Source organism: Helobdella robusta (assembly GCF_000326865.2).
Source record: "Helobdella robusta unplaced genomic scaffold HELROscaffold_4, whole genome shotgun sequence".
Taxonomy (NCBI): domain Eukaryota; kingdom Metazoa; phylum Annelida; class Clitellata; order Rhynchobdellida; family Glossiphoniidae; genus Helobdella; species Helobdella robusta.
In genome coordinates, this window is record NW_008704902.1 from 6,448,738 (window position 1) to 6,468,371 (window position 19,634).

Sequence of the window (19,634 nt, forward strand, 5' to 3'; positions counted from 1 at the left end):
TTAGTAGTAGTATTAGTGTTAGTAGTACTGGTGAGAGTATTTTTTGCTAATTTTACTTCTCTTCATTCAGCAGCAACATCAGCAGTCAATGGTTATAATGACGATCAATGTTATAAAGAAGTTGTTTGGATGCCATTTGAAAAGTGATCACAACTGCTCATTACGTAATAATCTCACGCAATGTACGCAAGTTCGAGTTCGTTCTCTCTCTCTCTCTCTCTCTCTCTCTCTCTCTCTCTCTCTCTCTATCTATCTATCTATCTATCTATCTTTCTTTCTGTCTGTTTCTCTCTCTCTCTCTCTCTATATATATATATATATATATATATATATAAACATGTATACATTAAAAGTTTGGAGATGATGATAATGATTTTGTTGTTATTGTTAGTTCTCAATGTTCATGAACGTGTCACGTTGCGCTAAAGTTTGAATGTTGCTGACCAACAGACACATGTGCGTGCGTTACTCCGTCTCTGCATTACTCTATGTTTGTGTGTTGTTGTGTTTGTATGTTATTGTGTCTCTATGTTTGTATGTTGATGTGTCTCTATGTTTGTATGGTGATGTATCTCTATGTTTGTATAGTGATGTGGTGTCGGAATATTTTCGTGTTTGAGGAGTTGTTCGTCTGTGGTTTGAAAGTTGTTGTTAAATAAGATAACTCAAATAATACATGAAAAAACATTTTGAAATGCTTTTGGTTTGACATTTAAAAGCGATAGTTACGTAATGGTGTAATTTGATTGACCACGCCTTCCTCTGTGAAATAAATTGAATGTACGTACACGTGTAACATTATTTGCGCCTCTGTCAGACTCGTTATGTGACTAGTAAGGATTTGCATCCAAACTGTTCCATAATTTTTTATGATATTTCTTCGCCATTTATTTTTACTAATTTTTTTTAATGTAATCGTAAAAACATTCTTTGTTTCCCAGTTTAAAAAAGATACACAATTTCGGACACACGTGCACAAGCACACACACTCACACACGTGCACACAAACGTTAGTGAACCTTAGTTTGATGGGATCGTAAACAGGAAAGTTAATGAAATGTTAATAATTGTAAATCTGTCATAAAAATGTTTGTTATACTGCATTAGTGTTATTAATGCTAATATAAATATCAGCCTCGTAAACAGCTTAGCAGAGGAACAGACAGATTTATATCCATCATTTAACACTTTTATTAATTTTAATTAATTCTCATTCACATTGGAACGTTGAAAATATGATTTCATTTGTATTCAAATTTATCAATCTGATTAATAACAAAACAATGATATTTAAAAAGCCGTGCAAAACAGAAACTACAAAAATGAAAATGTGTTCAATTAAAATAATTTTTTTGGTTTCACAAACGTTCATTCATTCGTTCATTCGTTCATTCATTCACTCACACACTCATTCATTCATTCGCTCATTCATTCATTCGCTCATTCATTCATTCGCTCATTCATTCACTCATTCATTTATTCATTCATTCGTTCATTTATTTATTCATTCGTTCGTTCATTAATTTTTTCATCCATTCGTTCATTCATTTTTTCATCCATTCATTCGTTTTGAGCTAATTTGAACAATGAATATTTTATTATAAATTCAAAATTAATTTAAAAATATTCATTGATAATTATGAAGCCCTCCTTTAGTTTCATTTGCACATTTCAAAACCTTTGAAGTATAATAAATTTTAAAATAAAAAATATTCATTCAATCAATTGTCCGAGTATTTGATAATTTATTTAAAATTCGTTCGTCCGTTCAATTGTCCATTAATCGGTCATTTATATTTATTTGCTAATTATTTACTCAATAGTTTATCATTAGGTTGATTAACTTTACACACTCATTCATTCAACAGATGAAAGACATATTTTTACAATTTTTTAAACATGTTTATTTCAAAAAAAGTAAAAACAAACATAAAAAAGGATTCCAAAGAAGAAAAGAAAATTTTAAATAATATGGAACCCCTATATATAAATATAATATATATAATATGGCGCTTAAGTCATCAACGTGTTTAAAAGTTTTTTTTTATATTCTTTAAAAAATTAGAATCTGACAAACGCAGAAACTGCTACAGCGTCCATGGCAATAGTATTAAATGACGAAAAATAAATAACGGAGAAAAATGTTTAAGCATGAAAAGTGTGGAAAATGAAATAAAGTATAAATTGATTTAAAAAGACAAATAAATAAAACGACTAATTAATAGACTAGATAATGACTTAGTAAGTAAGAGATTATGTGATCGATAAGAATAGAGAATAGACAAAATTGGGTAAATGACAGTTTTTTTGAATAGTAATATATTTAAGGTATATTGTTATGAAGGTCATAATTTGATATGTTAATTGAGTGACGACTTGATAGTTATGCTTGCGTTGACGAAGGTTGTGTGTAGTAGTTTTAATTGGTGGTAGAAGAAGATGGATGACGTGGTTGTTGTTATTTTCAACTTTCTTGAACAGTTTTGAGTCGAGTGTGTTGAATATCTGAGTGACGGTAGGATATGATGCAGGTAGATGGTTGAGGTGAATTAGTTTTCTGATGAAAGATTGTAGTAGCTGAAGTTGTTGTGTAGCAAAACCAGACCAGGAGGGAGCTGCATATTTGATGCGTGAGATTATGGGTGATTCAGTGATGTCGAATAGTTTGATAGTTTGATGCTTCTGAGACCATGTGAGCGAACTGTTTTGAGTGCGTGAAATGTTTGAAAACCTTTTGTGAGGATGTGATTGATATGAGGTGCTACATCAAGTGAAGAGGTAAGTAAATGTAATGCTTAATATTTTTAAATGATTTGTGCAAATATTTTAATTGATATTATATATATATATATATATATATATATATATAAGCGTGATACATATTCACAAAAGAACACAATTTTTGTGGAAGCGGCAAAGCAAACGTTCTAAACCACGAAGCAGTGAACAAAAAATTATTTGTGCCATTTTAAGATAAACACTTCAACACTTACTGATGCATATTCAAGCACATTTAGGCACAGATTTATTTTTATTTATGTTTGCTTTTGTATTTTTAATACGTAGTTTTAAATGCTGACGCTTATTTACATGATGGTACGTTGTTATGCACCATTCTTTTTACAGTTCATATAAATAATCCTAACGATTTTAATACAATATTACAAAAATTTCCTGATTAATATTTAACCAATATGAATATGCAGGTAATAGGAATAGAAGGGAAGAAGAAAAAATATAGGCTGAAACAGAGAGAGAGAGAGAGAGAGAGAGAGAGAGAGAGAGAGAGAGAGAGAGAGAGAGAGAGAGAGAGAGAGAGAGAGAGAGAGAAAAGAAGTGAACATACACCCATCATATGAACATCCATGTATGAACATTTCATAGACATCTAGTTGACAGTATTATTATAATATTAGTGAACATTTAAACGCTCTTCTAATCACATATAAATACACATACCAAAAGCATACATACACATATCCACAAACGAACAAACACAAAAATAAAAGTACGTATATAAAAAATGCACATAATTACACATGTGTATTTGTGTGCATATATATATATATATATATATATATATATATATATATATATATATATATATATATAAGTAAGTAAGTAATTAAATGATTAATTACATAATTGCACATAGTTATACACATTTTTAATTAATTTATTCATTAATTCATTCCTTTTAAAACTTTAGAGCTGAAGAAGCAAATGAAAGTATGCGAAAAAAAGTAGGATACTAAGATACATATATCTGTACAAACTCGAGCACAAGCCCACATTCCTTGCAAACACTTCAATGCGATAAAATCTCAGCAGCCATCATTCAGCACTGCTAATCATATTAACGTGTTCTAAGGTTAAATTACAATGCACGATTGACAGTGCTCACGTAACGTAAGTACACCACTTCCCATCAACGACCAAAGGTGCATTTTTGTGAACACCCAACTCGTTTTAGGCTAGACGCGTTTCGTCCCTCAGTAGCCCGAGTTAAAACAACAGCTTATTCAAATTGGTGTCGACGGTAAATCTAAGGACAGTTGAATTCCAGCAAAAATCAATCAGTGTCATGAATTTCAACTGAATTTAAGTCTGTCTGTGACAGTCTTTGCCACGTACCAACGGGACGTAAGTTTGTTTTGAACTTATTCATTCGAATGCTATTTAGGTCCATCCAAACATCAATCTTAGAGAGACAGTTAACAAGTCTTCCTTTTAAACCAATAAAAAAAACTAAGTGGAGTGCTGGCAACCAACTGAATGTCATCGGCATATGCAAATACCCTGAAACCATATTTATTCACCACATTTAGTATATATATATATATATATATATATATATATATATTTTACAATATTCTATAAATTCTACCGAATGTTTGGCGTTAATATGTTTGTAGTTCGTTTTTTCGATTTTTCTCACTAAAGTTTTTTGGTGAACGTTTAGTTTATTAAAATTCAAAATAAACTTATTTTTCGAATTCATGCTGCAAATAAGGCCATATTTCGATTCCGAATGAATCATCGTCAGTGCTCCTTGTTGTATATATAGGGAAATATTGACTTTGTCAAGATTAACTTTGACGTCAAAGTTAATGAGGGTTTATGAGGGTTTGTTCTTTCCAAGTTCTTCTGAAAATCTAGGACACGTTTTTAAGCAGTTCTAAAATGTTAATTATGTACCACTAAATTTTAACTATTTTAATGGTAATTTTGTATCACTAAACGTTGGGTTGTGCTACTAAAATATAATAAGCGATAATTTACATTAACAAATTTCTGATTTAGACATTTTATGGTTTTTGGTCATATATACATATATAATTTATTAACATTTATACATATTGTACATAATTAAAAATGTTAATATTTTAGTTATATACTTTAAAAAACCGCATTAGAAACTATTAATAAAACATTAGGACATCCCTGTTTTAAGCCTGAGTTTGTATGTAAACGAGAAGTCATTTGGATATAAATTCCATATGATGAGGTGAGAGATTAATAAATGGATCCATGGAATTAATTAAACGTTGAGTTGTGATACTAATTGATTTCTGATCTGTCCAGTTGTTAGTGAATCGTTTTGTGACAATTTCTGAAAATTCTAATTTTTGAAAATTTTATTTGTATTCAGTATTTAGTAGTCAGACTAAGAGAGAAACCTGTGGTGAGTGTTTGGTTTGGTTTTGCTACTTTGGTTGGTTGGTTGATAGTTCTGTTCTTTGTTGGATTGTTGGTCAATTCGATTCTCCCATTTTTATTATGGTGTCACACTTTTTAACAATGATTTGTAATTATTATAATTGTTAAATCGGAATTCAAATATTTTACACAATGGCTGTAAAATAAAAGTGATAATTACAGTTAATAAGAGAAAATAAGTAAAACAAGTTAGTTAAATTTTGTTGTAAACAGTAAGTAAAGTTAAATTAAAATTGAAATCCACTTGACACTTCCAATTCTATCCAGGAATCATGGGATCAAGAATAAGGTAAATTTTATTATTTAAAAATTCATATTTTGAAGGTGATATTTATAGAAACAAAATAATTTGTATGGTTAATAAAATCTTTATTTTATGAATGAGTCATTATAAAGTTTATGATAATTATTATGTGATTACTTAAATTTAAAATATTAAATCTTAATGACTATAAATAAAGACTATAAATATCACTAACTAAACTTAAAACTAAAAAAAGAAAGCCAAAACATTTTAAATTAAACTGAACTAGCTTGTACTGTATTGTATTGTACTGATATTTCATTTATATTACAGAAGAGTTATTAATTATTTAATTGAAATTGGCATATAATAATTAAATATTAATATGAATTTGTTAATAACTCTTTAATTTTTATAATAATGCTGCTTTTTATATAAATAAATAAATAAATTGTATTATAATAATACCATGTGAATCTTGAATGGTATACTTGTTAGCGCCATGTCTATTATGTATGTATGAAACCATATTCTACTCAGGTCTGGGGTATCTAAAGTCTAAAAGTACCTTTAAATATTAAGTAAAAAAATGTGTAATATATTTTAATAATAAAATGAACACTGCATATCTTAATTTACCTTACCTTACCTTATCACACACCTACCTGCCATATAATATAATGGGAGTGCAAGGCTGAAACAGCTTGCATGGTGAGATTTAGAAATTATTGATCAGTTTGTTCTGAAAAGTGTGATTATACTATGGTTTGATTGTGGCATGATATATTATTTGAGCAACCCAAGATGAAACCAAGAGCTTTGCAGAATGATTTGAATGAAAGGGTTAGTTTAGAGATTGCTAATGTAAATCTAGTAAATGTAGGTCTTTTTAATTCTGACATATATTGTGGTCAGACAGTATATGTTTGTTTGACACAAAAGTAGCCAATCAGTTTGGTAATATCTGTTATGTGTAATTTGAAACTGTCTGCTATTTTAATGATTTTTTAAGTAAGGAAAATTTTGCAACTCTGACTTGTTTCAGCCAAGAGTGTTTCAGGTTTGTTGTGAGGTTGGAGGAAAAGAAAAGTGCTGTTTAAATATTTTGATGTTACTACATGAAATATTTTTGTTTGTGACAATGTTTTTTATTTTAATGATATCTTTTGATGGTCCATGTAACCGCAAATAAAAAAGATAGCCATTGAAATGGAAAGTTATTTAATTTATTATCCAATTTGTAATTTTTTTCATTTCAATAATTTCATGTTCCTATTATGTTCCTTATTACAATACATTCACAATTTTTCAAGAAAACAATTTCAGTTGCAAGATATAAATTTAGGAAAACAAAATGAATTGACCAAATGTAAATAAAACATGCTCCATTGTTTAATTTCAATATTGATCCTTTTTGGTTGGAAATATAATACTCCTAGGTCTCTTTTATTTGTTTGTTTATGATCTTATTTTGCTTTATGAAAGTTTAATGTTGCTTCCTGCAAAAACATTCAATTAATATCAGATTAGGAAGGGTAAAAGTAGAAATTTCTTTTTAGCCAGTTAATTGTATGCGAAGATGTGATTCTCTTTTGCATTGAAATGGTGGGGATTAATGGATTGTTGAACCATGGTCTGGTTTGTTTTGACTCTGTATTAGAAGATAATCTACATCTGAGTTAGATTGTTATATATAAATATGTATCACTACTTCAAATAATCATAAGAAGTTATTTATTGTGAAGAAATGAATTTAAGTCCAAATTAAATGAAATGTACTCCATTTTTTTTGTTTCAAATGCTCATTTCTGCATCAGACCACTTTAGTTATATTATAAGAATGCATTTGAGTCTGTCATTAAGAAAAGTTAAAATGTTTGCAAATAAGTTATTTTTCATTCTCAGTTTCGAAAGTTGAGAATTGTTTTCTGTTCTATTTGTATTTAATATCAGATCTGACTAATAGGTTAAGAATTTGCTTCAATATTGTTACTTGTTGCTTTTTCAATGATTTATCATTGGCTGCTGATCAGCTAATGTGGTAATTGTGATACAACTACTACCATCATACTATCTCTACTACTGTCCTTACAGTTACTACTATATTAATACTTATACACTTATTACTTCTACCCTACTTCTTATAGTATAATAAATAATAATTATAATAATAATATTCTTATTATTATTATTATTAGCTTGTTTAGATATTATTAAATGTGGCTATTTGATTTGAAATTTTCATGAACTAGGATGTAGATTAATTTAACATGTCTCATACAGATAGAGAACTAATGATCATTATTATGCCTGCTTCTTCACACATCACTCATCAACCTGTCATGTTTCTATTTAATTTTCAAGTTACACAGCTGATTTATGATATCTGTTCTCCTGGTTTGGTTGTTAAATGGAAATCTTAATAAAATGGAAATCTCAATAATAAAATATAATGTTAAACAATTTTATTGTCTGTTATAATGATGTATCTTAACATTACTTAAGCACATACACACACAAACACACACATAAACACACACACGAAGACACACACACATGTGTGTGTAATGTAAATATATCAATTTGTATATGTATAATATCTCATAATTATAATGTCACCAGTGTGATGTCCAAGATGTAGGAGATTACAAAAATAAGGTGGTGCATATAATGTTACGGTCATAATCTTGATTTCATGTTTTAAGATATGTGATACTTGCACTGGCAGTCAATACAAAGTTTTTTAGTTGTCCAATATACCGTTATCAGGTTTTTTAGGGGAAGAAATAATTATTATAACCACATTTGCTGATCAATTTGTCCTTCTCTGGATAAAGATATAATTTTTTTTTCCAATGAAGCTTCATTTCTTACAACATCATCATTCAAACATTTGGTTGTTAGTTTTATTACTTTATACATTATTGGCTTTCCTCAGTTCATTTTATGGCAACTTTGTTGAGGTGATTAATCATAAAACTTTGCAGGACAGATGAGAAATTGTTTGAAGTGATTGTTGAAGTTGAAAGGAAGGAAGAAGATAGTCCCAACAACGAAGATAGAGTTTCAACATCTTCATTATATTCAGCTTCCATAGAGGGCTCCTTCAGTTTTATGTATCCTGCTAATGCTGATGAGGTGGTTAGCTTTATTGTGAGGATTTCAATTAACTTTTCACCTTTAATTATTCACTCAATGCAACAGTTAACCCTTTGGTATAATTAATTATTGACCAGGTTTTCTACATGTTAACTCTAACTCTACATGTTAATTACTTACTGTGGCTGGCATCTATGCTAATTATCTACTTAGTTATGATTGAAAGATTGTTCCAGCTTGTCTTTGTTATTATTATTCCGTCTATACCCTACATATGTATTGTTTAAATTATTTAGACAAATTCAAATGTGGATTGTTGGCTCTTTGGCAAATTCCTTTGTCACCATCATATATTTCTTGATTGAGAACTTAGCTTGCTTTCAAAATTTTCTTAATTTATTACAATTTCTATTTGTAGTTTTTAACTAGAATTGATACATTTGGATATATTTTATTTGTGAGTTTGTTTAAAGAAAGATGCTGATTTCAATGAGGTCCGAAACTTGAGTGGCTTATGCTGCCAAGGCTAAAGTTCCTAGCATTGCTGTTTAGTGGCCGGCTGGGTTGAAATACAGATAGATTCCCACCCATTACTTGCCATGTGTGTGATGTGTTATTTTATGCATATTTTTATATGCGCTGTGTGTGTTTTTGGCTGATATCTCTAAAAAATGTAAAAAGTCATTCATTTCATTATTTTTTAACGTTTCTCTTTACCTTTATTTACAGAAATTTTTTTAATTGTTTTATTTCACAACTAACCTTTAATGAATGAACAATAATTTATTTCATTAAATAATAAAATAAAATAAAATTTAAACTTGTAGGAACTCTTGAAATCAATAAAAAAATTTGTTTTTCCATTTGATCCATCCTTTAAAAGGTGTGTTTCTTGCCTTTATTTCATTTTTATTATATTACACTTTGATGGTATTTTTATAATTTAATGCATTTTCACATATTATCTCTATGAGTGTATACGTATACATTTTCTTTTATATATATATATATATATATATATAACAATTCGTACCATTTATATATATATATATATATATATATATATATATATATATATATACAATCAATCTTCGTTTAGTGCCAGAGACCCAGTTCCTTGAGGTAGGACGTATATATATATATATATATATATATATATATATGTATATGTATATATAAATGGTACGAATTGTTTGCTGAGTGATATGACTGCATTTTTCATATATACATTTACATAAAAGTTTATTGTTGGAGGGTCAAAGTTTGACCATGTGACTCAGACATTGAGGGATCTCCATTGGTTGTATGTTAAAAAGCAAATAATCTTCAAAATATGTGTTCTGATGTTCAAGGTCATGAATGAACAACTGCCTGTATATTTGTTGGATGAACTTAAAAAGAGATCTGCGGTTTCTGAAAGCATCAGCTTGAGAAGTGATTATTCAAATCTGACGATGGTTAATAATGCTCTGTTATGTACAGGGGCAAGAAACATTGGTGTGTTTGGCCCAAGGGTCTGGAATGCCCTTTCTGGATCATTGCGAATGCCGGGATTAACCATTGACATTTTCAGGAAGAACTTGAAGACATATTTATTTTCAATGCGATTAACTGTTGACACTTTTAAGAATATTGTAAAGACATATCTTCAATGTGATATTCATTTTGTTTTTCCATGTCTATCTCAGCTATTTTTGTCTTTGTTTGTGAACTTACTGATAGCGCTTATGAGAACTTTTTTAATTGGCGCTTTATATAAATTTATCATAATAATAATAATTATTATAATAATAATAAAAGCTTTTTTCGGTAACCTTTACCAGCATCAGTGAAATAGAGTTTGTGATATTGTTATCATGATTGTTGTATATAAGTAATTTGATATTATAGAGATATGTATAGATATAGATACTATTAATGCGGCTAATAGGATAAGTGTTATTCTAATTTCATATGAAATTGTTTGAGCTACACTACGTAATGCTCTACATGTATATATATAAACACGTGATTGGATTAGCATTAGAGACAATGTATGAAACTGAAAATATGGGATAGTGAATGAGAATTGGATCACAGTAAGGAGTGCAACTTATTAAGATATACAAAAATGTTTGCAGAGAAGGATTATAAGGTTATATGTTCTGTATGACGAAGATATAGAAGAGGAAAAGCTTGTACTTGTTGAAAAATGGAGCTCTTACAGAGGAAATACTAAGGTTATAGCCTTCTAAAGTATAATTGAATGTGGGAAATTTAGAATAGAATTGAATATAAAACATGACATGTTTATCATGTATGGAGAGACCTGCACTACATAATACCCAAGGTGATGTGGCGCCAAAAAGATTGTTGACAAATAGTTGAAAGTTGGATGGATAGAAAATGTCAATAATCATATATTCATGATCTTCTTTTGAATATGCATGTCTCTAAGGCTAAAACTGTTGAATCAACAAATTTTTTCTTTTCTTATGCTTGTTTGATTTGATCATGTCCTGAAAGTTATTTGTTTAAACTTTCTTAATAAACTTTAAGTCAATATCTTCTGGATAATTTTCACATTTAATTTCATTACATATTCATGATTGTTGAAACACAAAAATACTTTTCATAGTCCCATAGTTGACCACTTCACATTTGTGCTGACTGACATTGATGGCAAGTTCAAGTTTGGCTTCTGCAGATTGTCTGAAGGCTCCAAGCTCTGTCACTGTGTTGTTAGGTTGCTCCTCTTCTTCTTTTCATCTTTAAAAATTTTTAGTTTTGAATACTTCTGTTTATTATTTGTTCCTTATTTTGTGTAATCTATTAAGCAGATTGTTCTTTGTTAGTGCATTGAAAATTTAAAGCTGTGCGAATGTCATTAAAAGTATCTGTTGGTTTCCTCCTGATATTGATAGAGTCTATTTAAATGAACATTATATTTTGAAACAGTTGCCATCCATGGTTTGAGATATTCTATAGACTGCTCAATCAATTCTCTGATCTCATGAACAGCCACCAAGTGTCGTACATAAACAAATGGATTGATTCCTTACTGCGCATAAACTACCTGAACAGCACTGAACCCGCATCAAACAGAGAACTCACTTCATCATCTGTACTACCAAGAGTTTTTTGATTATTTCGTTACTTACCTAATTATTTGGCTTGATCACTGCTATCACGAAAACACAGCTGTCTTTTTTATCTTAAAATGTATTGCCGTTAATAATTTCTACGAATTCACAATTTTTTCTTTTGTCTGTAGATTTTTATGTGAAAATATTTTTGATAAATTTATAAACTTTTGAATTTTTTTAAGGTTTTTGTATTTCAAGTTCCAGATGCTACAAAGCTCATGTCCATTCCACAATCAGTATGTTCAATGTTTGGTGTTGTCTGAATGGTTTCCTGTTTGGAGGGCATGTTTGTGGAATTAAAAATTTGATAACTTTCATTTTGAACTTTTGTTCATCTTTTATTACTTCTCATTTGTTTTTTTATATTCAAACAAATTTTATGAATCACAAACTATTGTTAGAAATTTTTTTCAAATTAATTTGTTGCACGTTCAGTGTTTTGCCAATGTCAGTTTGATAACAACTTTGAAATTATTTGATGTGAAATTCATTTGCAGAGAAACCTCACTGAATATTATTGCGCGGTTGACTCAAAAAATATGATGCAAATATTTGCAAGGTTTGTTCATCTATTTTTTTCTTTTCGTTTTGAATGTTAAAGCTATAAAGTTTCGCTAAAACTTTTTAAAAATTTTATTGAGCAGATGCCAGATGCAGAGTGTAGACAGTAAAAATTTATGGGCCAAATTTAATCAACAAGAAATTTTTAAATCTAGTTTTATTCTTGATTCCAACGTTTTATCAATCACAGCATTATTTCTTTTTCAATATAATTATTGTTATTTGAATCCATGTGTCAATTGATTGCAGCATGTTGCTGGAGAGGCGGATCATCGTAACGAGCCACAAGTTGAGCAAGCTGACAGCATGCATCCACACAGCAGCCCATCTCTTGTTCCCTTTCCACTGGCAACATATCTTCATCCCCATACTGCCTCCACATCTTCTCGACTTCTGCAGGTTTCATCATTCACATTTACCGCTTTCTGTTCTTTGTTTTTTTTTTGTTCATTCGCAGTTGATGGTCCACTTTCTTGTCAGCTATTTTCGTTACTTTTTCGTTTTTAAAGTTTACGAATGGTGTATGATATTACCACAATGAGTTAGCTTATATTCATTATTTAGAAAAAAAAAAGAATTTAATTAATACTTCAAATTAATTAAATTAAATCAAATATTGAATTGCATAATAAAAACTAAATTTTACATAATGTTAAAAGAGCGAATTATTTTGCTACTGAATTAAAGATGTTACTTTTTTACACAATTGAACTGATACAATTGAGTTGTTTGTTTTTTGTCCAGTGCTCCCATGCCTTTCCTCATTGGGATCCACACTTCCCTCTGGAATGTTAGTACAACGTTTGCATTTCGTGGGTCCTTGTGTTTGTATAAACGTTAACGAAAAAAGTCATTTCCATGTTTGATGAAACTTGTCATGAAATATGTCTGTAGATCTGACGGTAATGAAGTTGAAGTTAAGTGAAATTAAAACAGTTTAGTAGGGCTTGACAAGATAGAAAACAGTTTTATGTGCCTACCGTCTGGTAGAGTATTTGTAGTTTATTAGCTAAAGTGACAAAATGGCAGATGATATTATATATATATATTTTTTCATTTCCTTTATTTAATGTATACCATATATATATATATATATATATATATATATATATATATATATATATATATATATATGTGTGTGTGTGTGTGTGTGTGTGTGTGTGTGTGTGTGTGTGTGTGTGTGTGTGTGTGTGTGTGTGTGTGTGTGTGTGTGTTGTACATTGAAAAATAAATTGAAGCTTTGAATAGTTTTTACATGGTGCATACACATCAGATTGAATTATGCAAATTCACGTTTGTATATTGATATTTGTTTATTGTCACGTCAGCGAATCAACAAGGATGATTTGAGTGATGCGTTGGTTCTGGACGCAGATGCTAACGATATTCTGTCAGAGTTCAATGACCTTGACCACTTCCCACCCGATGTGGTTCGTTTGTTTTGTTGTTGTTTATATTGATGTTGTTGCTAATGCTATTGTTGTTACTGATGTTATTATTGATGTTGCTAATGCATTTGTAGATGTTGTCATTATTAATGTTGTTGATGCCTATATTATTTTTGTTGTTGTTGATGTGTTGTTAATGTTGTTACTGATGTTCACCTGCCTATTGGTGTGGCTTGATGCTCATTATTTTCTTTCAAGTCATTTGGCTGAATGACAAATTTTAGATTATCAAATGGAACATTAAGTGATTTGAAGTACTTCAATTTATTCTTTCATGCAAAGCTTGCTAAATTGAAGAAGTACTTGAACGTGAAGACGAAGATGAAAAACTTGGACGGTGAAATCATTCCTCGGGCCTTTCTTAAAGTTCTCGTTATCATCTTTGGTTAGTTAACTTTCGTTTTCTGCAATCCGTAGTAGATAATGTTGTGTCAATTCTGAAAACGAGCATTTGTACTGATATTTATAAAAAGTTTATTTGAAAAGTTTAATAATGGTTTTGATTTATTTATAAGAAATGAATGTAGTTTTTTAGTTATCGTTATGTTGTTCTGTTTTGAATTTTTTATAACGCGAACATTTTTTGTTTCAATTCAACAAATATTTTTAAAAAGTTGATTGGTTATTTGTAACCAAATTTTTAAATTTGTCTTTATTTTTTAATCTTTATTTTTTTATCTTTAATTTGTAACCAAATTTTTAAATTTGTCTTTATTTGACGCGCATTATTTATTATTTTTCGATTCTTCCTGATGTATTCTTCAGAGGTATCGGCAGCAACCGCCATGAGTGGTGTCTTCACGTTTGAAGCCAGTAATGCTTTATTGTGATGAACATATTATTATATTTATTATAAGATTGCTTATTTACTGTACTATGGTTTTTTAAATATAGTTCATATAGCTTATCTTCATTTGCAGATGACACCAACAAACCTTTGGTTATCTAAGGGTTTTTTTTCTTACAATCAATGCGATCAATTATAGAACGATGAGCTAAAACCTTAACAACCAAATAAGCAATAAACAAAAAGTTTGAACCAAAATCAAATGAATTTAATTTAATGAAGATTCAAATAAAAATATTGACTAAACCAATTATAATATGTTAAATCATACAATACTGAAACTGATCAATCTTTTTTTTCACAAAAACTATAAAAGAACCTATAGACACAGCTCTGGCTTCATTACATACGGTTTCATTCCATAAATATATATAGACCAATTTCGATCGTTTGTAACAGTCCTACTTCTTAAACGTGACATTCCGCTCTCTAGTTCATAGGGGTTTAAATATTGATAATTATCATAATGGATGACTTTATATATAGATGCTTAGAATCTTTTGTTTAGAGAAGTGTTCAGTGTGTATACTTATTATGTAAAAACAAACGCGTGATAAGGTTTTTCTAGTACTAGAAGTTTATCAATTAAATATTTGGAGTAGATCCAGAGAAAACGTTGCCATATATGAAGTAAGGATAGAAGAATGAGTAGTAAAGTAGTATCATGGTATACGGTGTCAATTTGTCGCGAATTTTGAATATCATGCCAATAATTTTTTAATTTATTAATGTACATGCTTTGTCTAATTAAATGCGCTTTGGAAAATAATTTTAAGAAACCACAACGTAATACTAATAATAGTAATAATAATTATGTTTCACTCACAAAGGAGGCTACAGAACAGCATTTAAAATGAACGAAGACAAAGAGATTGTATTCGATAGTGGCTTGTTCCTACAAAGTCGACCCAAACACATGAAGAATTTTCTGCAGGTGGTGCTGCAGGTTGGCACATCTTACTTGTATTAACATCAAATTTTATTTTTATACGGGTGCATGTTTTTCTGGAAAAACGGCTTTCGGCACATTTTAGCAGCTTATAAGATATTAATTAAACGCATTAATTATATTAATTTAATTATAAGATATCTGCTGAGATATTGTTTCGTGGCGGGCTTGACTCAATAAGGGAAGCTTTGCAAAAAAATTCGGCTGCGCTTGTTCGGTCATGTAAAACGGAGCGAGAATACAGCATTAAAAACTATTATAATTCTATTATTATTATGAATGTCGATGTTGTTGTTGTTTGGAAGCGGCGTCTGAAGACAACATGGCTAACAACCATTAAAAGCGACTTAAAAACTGCTGAACTGGATGAAGCAGATGCCTTGGACAGAATGAGCTGGTGACACAGGCTGCGGACGTTTAAATGACGATTGATTGATTATAAGATATTTTTTTAATCTTTATTATTGCAGCTCTGACATACGCAGAGCCACTTACAATGTTACAGATATATTATCTATCTATATTTTATTATGTTCTCCATATCTTCAACCATTGATTTGAAGCAGCCATCTTCGCCACAAAGGCTGTTTATCCTTTTCACACGAGGTACACATGGATTTATGTGCACGCGCAAGCACCGCATCATATACGCTGAGTGTATGACAGCCTTTGAGATGTTTGACTTAGCGAGCATTTGAACCACTGAGCCACCTAGCCGGCCATCATGCGACAACTTACGTCGTCCACCCATTTACTAACCTCGAAAGGATGGACGGCTGGGTTGGCCGGGGGTCGGCTACCCGGATGAACCTGTTCAGTGAGCAAATTATATTAATACCAAATCTTCTTAAAGACGCTAACAAAGTCATCAAAATTTGTTTGCTACTTGGTGATTTATTATTAACGTTTAAATGTGCGCGTACCATGATGTTTGGTTACCATGAAGCTAATGTGTATAATCATCATCTGATCAGCTGTTGTAGAAGTTGTCTGCTTCATAATTGCATCACCCTTACAACAATTTCAATTGTAGCGTTAGTCAATCACTCAATTAAGCGATGAAGTCACCTATTTAGCACTTGTTGTCGTTATGCCAAGTAGAAATTTATTTCGAAGTATGTTTTTTGAAATAGTTGACAATTAAGTACACTGTCTTGAATTTTTTTTAACTTTTAGTTGGGTTGAAATATAGTTACAAACTTTTAATGTTATTGTGTTGTTATTGTTATTATTATCCTGGAGAAAGAATTAAACCAGATTTGTTAAATGTTTTTTGTGGATTGTTTTAAGTTTATGTTGTTTAAAGTTCTATACATTGGATGGCACCTAATCAGCGCACGATATTTGATTGTTTAATCAACCATCTTGCTCAGATAAAAACGATTAAGCTAACTATTACAAAATAATTTAAATAATTTATGAAATTCGTAATAATAAATATGACTGATAATGTTAGTAATTATTGTTCCAGTCATTAATTCACTTGTTTTGTAGAATTTGTTGTGCAATACATTCTCCATTACTCACTGTTGATTCTATTTATAATTAATTTTTTCTCCTGAGTAATACTTGTTCAAAGAGTAATATGATTTTGGGCATTTTGCCACACAATGTAACTAGTTACTATTGAAGCAGTTCGCTTGTTTAGTATTTTTGATCATTTGTTTTTATATCTGGGCATTTTTTAGTTTTAATACAAAATTTCATATTATGAAATGGTGACATTAAAGATTTAAAGTTTTTGTAAAAAAAAAACAAGGTGATCCTTCATATATTCAGACCAGAATTAATATTGAGAAGATATGGGAAGGCCAACTAAAAGACGAGCTAAGATAAAACTTCGAATGTGGTGAATATATAAATAAAAATTTGATTCGCAGGAAAATTATCAAAGCAGCTATTAAATTCATAATAAATAAGATTTGTGTGACATTTCTTCCGATTCATATTTCAGCAGGCTAATGATAGAACAAATAAATTATCGTTTGCAGTCGCAGATATTTCAGCAGTTCATCGAGGAAAGATTGAACTTGATAAAAGCCAAGAAGGGCTACAATGATGCTTTTGAAGCAGAAATATCCACGTACGATAGCAAACGTGTGAAGCGTAAGGTATGTATGCACTGCGTTCACACCATCCACATTATCCATTCACAAATTTATCATTAGCACATTAACAACATTGAATCAGTTTGAAATTTAAAATTTATTAATAATTATTCTTAATATAAGTTACTAATTCTTTCCTAAATATTACAAATTTCCTATTACGACTGTATAATGATAGTGCTGAATAGTAATAACGATTAATTAGATGTTGTTATGCCGTTAATTCATCTTGTCTAATTGATGATTTTGATTAATTGATTTTGCATTTCTTTTATATGAATCATTAGAATATGAATGTTAATTTTTTGAAGCAGAGGAACAAAGCGTTTGAAAGCTTAATAAAAATAATAAAGGTGATTATTTTATGCATGTTATTTGTTTTCACAAAGTGGATGATGAATTTCATTAAACTTAAAAAAGCCATTCATTAATGAAGTTTCAGTTCTTTGCATTACTTTCTTTTTAATTAAAACTAGTTTCCAATGGATTTAGACTCATGCAGCATAGGAAAATCAACTAATCAAACGAAATCAAAACTTCCACATTCACCTCCCCAACTTTCGAAAACTAAATCATCTGGAAACAAATCAATTCAGTCCTCATCCAACGACAAGTACATATCTTTCATGTTATTTCTAACTGATTCAATTATTTGTTTCACAAAATATCATATGAAATTTTTACGAAACCTCCTGCAAATACATATAGCAAACACCAGTTCGTGGCATCGTCCTACAGTACATTATCCAACTCGTCAGTTCAGCTTTCATCTTCCGAGTCCAAACAGGCCACACCAAGCAAAAAAGCTAAAGACATGGAGACGAGAAGTGTTGCCGATGTAGATGGCATCAGCACATACAGCAACGTTGGTACCCTGATTGTTGATATTTCTTAACGGTGCTTCCTTATTAAAAATATCTGCACGTCGACAATGTTTGGTAACAACGGAATTGAAATGTGTTCAACAATTTTAAGATGCTGCCGGACAGTAGAGATGACCTGACCTTCACATTCGATGCCCTCAACATCCTCGCCAGTGATGTTCGTATTCCCTTGTTTTTATTTCGTTTTTAAATATTATTACCTCTTTTCGTGTTATTATTATCTTTTCAACCCGGATCATAATTCTGCTTTTTTATACGTGGTCGTGTTGTACCCTTCGCTGGTTAATATATTAATTTATGTACTTAGTGTATCGGCATTTTTAAAATATCATTTGGTGAATCTCTTTTCAGAAACACTCTTTGAGGTCGTGCCAAGCGACGAGCAGGCAGTCATCACAGAGCAGTGAGCTGGTGAGATCGCCATCACTCACTCAACTAGACAGTCCTCACGTATATGACGTTCCGCCCAATCGCGCCTGCACCGTTCTCAATGGATCTGGTGATAGTGAGGATGACCGGGCCGGCAACAACAAGCATCATGATGCTGCAGTGGACAAGTTTGAGTGGACACCTACCAACACCAACGCTACAAACACCTTACCATCTAAAAGACTCTCCGCCATGAATCACAAAGTCAAAGTACAACAACTTGTGAAAAAGTTTGAAAACTCTCAGAACAAGCAGCAACAGCCGGAGATAACATGTTCATTAAAACAATTACAAACAACAATTAACAATCAAAACGTTAAGAAATTCACCAAACGCAGTGAAGAGAACAAGGACTACAATGCCAAATGTCAAGAACTGATAAACATTCGAAGGATGAAATTGATGGAGTCGACAGATCAGTGGAAGAAGAGATATCACCAGATGAATGTTTCAGATATCCCCTCCAATCTGCCTCGCATATCCAAGAGGTTAGATGATTTAAAGAACAGCTCAAAGAAGGAAAACACGAACAATAATATAATCAAGACTAAGGTTAACTTTGAAAATGGTATCAGTAATAGTATTCAAAATATTATCAACGTTAAAAATGTTCTCGAAACCAGGAACGGCAACACGAATGTTAAAAACAAGCATTCAACCCAGAACCCCAATCTCTTTCGGAATGCTCACCTAATAACAACACTCCCGAAATGGACGACA

General features: G+C 30.6%; 1 protein-coding gene across 1 annotated transcript; it reads left to right on the top strand.

Annotated features, from left to right (window-relative positions):
- Positions 1 to 9,390: 9,390 nt before the first annotated feature.
- HELRODRAFT_67031 (hypothetical protein) lies at positions 9,391 to 17,661 on the top strand (the record flags this gene model as incomplete). The annotated part of the gene is made up of 11 exons (XM_009024269.1): positions 9,391 to 9,446; positions 11,181 to 11,288; positions 11,501 to 11,666; positions 11,871 to 11,924; positions 12,186 to 12,247; positions 12,499 to 12,648; positions 12,994 to 13,039; positions 13,578 to 13,679; positions 13,980 to 14,082; positions 15,375 to 15,490; positions 17,485 to 17,661. Coding segments are annotated over 11 exons (1,140 nt in total), but the record flags the coding sequence as incomplete, so codon positions are not given.
- Between the last annotated feature and the right edge of the window lie 1,973 nt (positions 17,662 to 19,634).